The 3,104-nt window shown below is 58.7% G+C and overlaps 1 protein-coding gene across 1 annotated transcript; it reads left to right on the forward strand.

The window, feature by feature from the left end:
• The first annotated feature begins 6 nt into the window (after positions 1-6).
• SLC16A8 (solute carrier family 16 (monocarboxylate transporter), member 8) lies at positions 7-3,047 on the forward strand. Its single transcript, XM_015559870.1, has 2 exons — positions 7-47; positions 2,500-3,047. The coding sequence occupies exon 2, from the start codon at positions 2,580-2,582 to the stop codon at positions 2,808-2,810; it is 231 nt and encodes a 76-aa protein (XP_015415356.1). The 5' UTR covers positions 7-47; positions 2,500-2,579; the 3' UTR covers positions 2,811-3,047.
• The last annotated feature ends 57 nt before the right edge of the window (positions 3,048-3,104 follow it).

The following is a 3,104-nucleotide window of genomic DNA, read 5'->3' on the forward strand; positions in this document are numbered from 1 at the left end:
TGCTGCTCATGAGGCCGTGGCTGTGCTCATCGGACCGCCTTCTGCGGGTGCGCCCTTCAGGAGGGGGTGGCGCCGCCGAGGGCCCCTGAGCCCGCAGGAAGCCCCCGGCCTGTAAAATGGAACTTACAGGGATGACCCGTCAGAGGAGACAGCCTGGTGGGTGGGCTCCCCTTCCCGTGGCTTACTAGCCCTCCTCCAGGCCGGTGCCACCAGCTCTGGGTGGGGACGGAAAAGTGCCAGGAAGCACCAACATTGGTAGCTGCCGGCTCACCGGGTCATCTCCGGCAGCTGGCACAGAACAAATGCGCATGCTCCTTTTGTAGCTGGGGAAACTGAGGCACAGAGGCCTAGTACAAGTTTCAGTCCCAGAATTACAGTGCAGCCCGGCCCGGCCCTAAATGCCTCGCCTTTGAAACACTTCCTCTGAGTGCTTTAGTGGCCCAACCCCTGAGTGACTGGAACAGGGACCGTGTCTTTGGAGAACCAGCCCGGAGGCCAGGAGCGGAGTGTGGGTGCCCAGGGTGCTCACTGCAGAAGGAGGGGCGCTGGGTTCTTCCCCTGTGCACACTGCCTGCTGGGCACTCGACACTCATCACCTTTTAGGAAATCGTCCTGAGGAGTTGGTCCAGGAGGGCTTCCTGCAGGCGCTGGCATGAAGGCAGCCCCACAAGGCAGGCCAGACCCCACAGGGCACAGGGTAGACTCGCAGGGGGCAGTATTCCTGCACGAGGAAGGCAAGAGCTAGGGCCGGGAAGGTGTGAGGGGGACATTCGTATCTTCCTGGGTGGTTGGGTGATCCCTAAACAGCAGGAAGCCGGGCTGTGAGGCAGAGGGAGCTGTCAGCTGCAGGAAGGGACCCATGGCAGGGAGAGGTCACCTTTGCTGGCGCCCAGCGTTCACAGAGATGGGGTGAGCTGCCCATGCTTCCAGGGCTGGGCTAGCTGAGTGCCCTCAGCAAGATTGGTCACCTCACCTGACCCAGTGGGAACCGCAAAGCCTTTGAAACCATGTATGGAGGCCCCCAAGCTTACTACCAACGGCCACAAAACCAGCCCCCTCCCTGCCCCAACCAGGCTTAGAGAACCAGCTTTCATTTTCCTGAGTAGTTCCTAACCCTAACCCTAATCCTAAACTATAACATAGCCCTAAACCATAACCCTAACCCTAAGCCACAACCCTAACCCAAACCCTAAACCATAACCCTAATCCTAAACCCTAAACCATAACCCTAATCCTAAACTATAACCCTAACCCATAACCCTAACCCTAAACCATAACGCGAATCCTAAACTATAACCCTAAGCCATACCCCTAACCCTAAGCCATAACCCTAACCCTACCCCTAAGCCATAACCCTAATCCTAAACTATAACCCTAACCCATAACCCTAACCCTAAACCATAACGCGAATCCTAAACTATAACCCTAAACCATACCCCTAACCCTAAGCCATAACCCTAACCCTAACCCTAAGCCATAACCCTAATCCTAAACTATAACCCTAAACCATAACCCTAACCCTAAACCATAACGCTAATCCTAAACTATAACCCTAAGCCATACCCCTAACCCTAAGCCATAACCCTAACCCTAAGCCATAACCCTAACCCTAACCCTACCATAACTCTAATCCTAAACTATAACCCTAAGCCATAACCCTAACCCTAATCCTAAACTATAATCCTAACCCTAAGCCATAACTCTAACCCTAACCTTTAACCACAACCATACCATAACCTAATAGGCAGAGAAGTCACGTGGGCTGTGTATGGGTGGGACAGGGACCAGGAAGACAAGTTTGGTGGAGTACTGCTCAGAGGGGCTCGGGGCACAGCCGGCTCAGGGGTCACTGGGGCACTTACAAGGTCACAGAGATGCAGACCCAGGTGTGGACAGCTACAAGAATGCCCGGGAGAGGGAGGAGCCACACTTTAGGGGAAAGTATTTCCAATGAAAAGGTTTTCCCAAGAATGACAGTAACATGTGCCTGTGATGGAAAACTTGGATAATGCAGAGAAGGGATTACGAGTGAGCAACCCACAAACCCTCTCCCAGGTCCCAGCAGAGCTACTGAGCTCAGTGGGGGGTCCCAGGAGGAGCAGAGGCGGCCAGGGGGTGGGGGCGGGGGCAGGGCCAGTGGAGAGCTGAGACTGGCCCCTGAAGGTTGGTGGAAAGAGCAAGAGTTGGGGGGCCCCAGGAGAGGGGCTGAGCCCAGAGCCCAGAGCCCCTCCCTTCCCCCCTCCCGAGCCGAATCTCCCAGCTGTATACCGCGCAGGCACATGTGGGGTTTGAATACGCGGGTGGAGGGGGAGCCTTGGAAACTATAAAGTGCGGCCTCGCCATGTCACTGAAGGACTTGAGGCCAGGGAAGTCAGCGGCATTTTTAAGGTCTCACAGGGCAGAACTTGTGCGGGGTTTTCATTCTGTAAAATGGGAACCAAGACTGGGGGTGCAGGGTGGGGTCCCCCGCTTGTCCTTAACCCCCCTTCCCCACCCCAGGCCACCTGGTGGACGCGCTGAAGAGCTACGAGGTCATCTTCTACCTGGCGGGCTCCGAGGTGGTCCTGGCCGGGCTCTTCATGGCTGTGGCCACCAACTGCTGCCTGCGCCGCGCTCAGGCCGCCCCGCCCCGCCCAGGCACCGGGGACGGGGCCCGCGACTCGGAGGACGCTGAGGCCGAAGGGGACCCCGAGCCCCTGCCCGCCCCGGAGCCCAGTGTCCCTGAGACCCTGGAGTTGCTCAGCCCCGGGGCTGGGCCCTCAGAACCCGAGGTGGAGGCAGAGCCAGGGCTGGACCCGGAGTCTGTGTAGCGCAGAGGCGCGGGGTGGAGAGCTCGTGACTGCAGACACAGGGCTTCCCTGGCCGAGGGAGGCGGCTCCTGGTGGTCACCCCTGGGGGCCAGGTGCGAGCTTCCTCCCTGCCTGCCCCGCGAGCCGTGGCCGGCCCTGCCCCCGCTCAGTGAAGCTGCTGAGCCCAAAACGGGCCTGAGCGCCGTGAAACTCCAGCTCATTAAGCTCAGCCCAGAGACAGGTTCTGCTCCTGCGCCTCCGCTGCAGCTGTGGCTCTGGCTTCGACCTGGGAGGGGCGGGTAGGAGGGGGCAGAG

The sequence above is a fragment of the Myotis davidii genome, unplaced genomic scaffold (genome assembly GCF_000327345.1).
Source record: "Myotis davidii unplaced genomic scaffold, ASM32734v1 scaffold514, whole genome shotgun sequence".
NCBI lineage: Eukaryota > Metazoa > Chordata > Mammalia > Chiroptera > Vespertilionidae > Myotis > Myotis davidii.

Bases quoted from the DNA above. Each gene is read 5' to 3' on its own strand.
- SLC16A8 (XM_015559870.1), top strand. From the start codon at position 2,580: ATGGCTGTGGCCACCAACTGCTGCCTGCGCCGCGCTCAGGCCGCCCCG.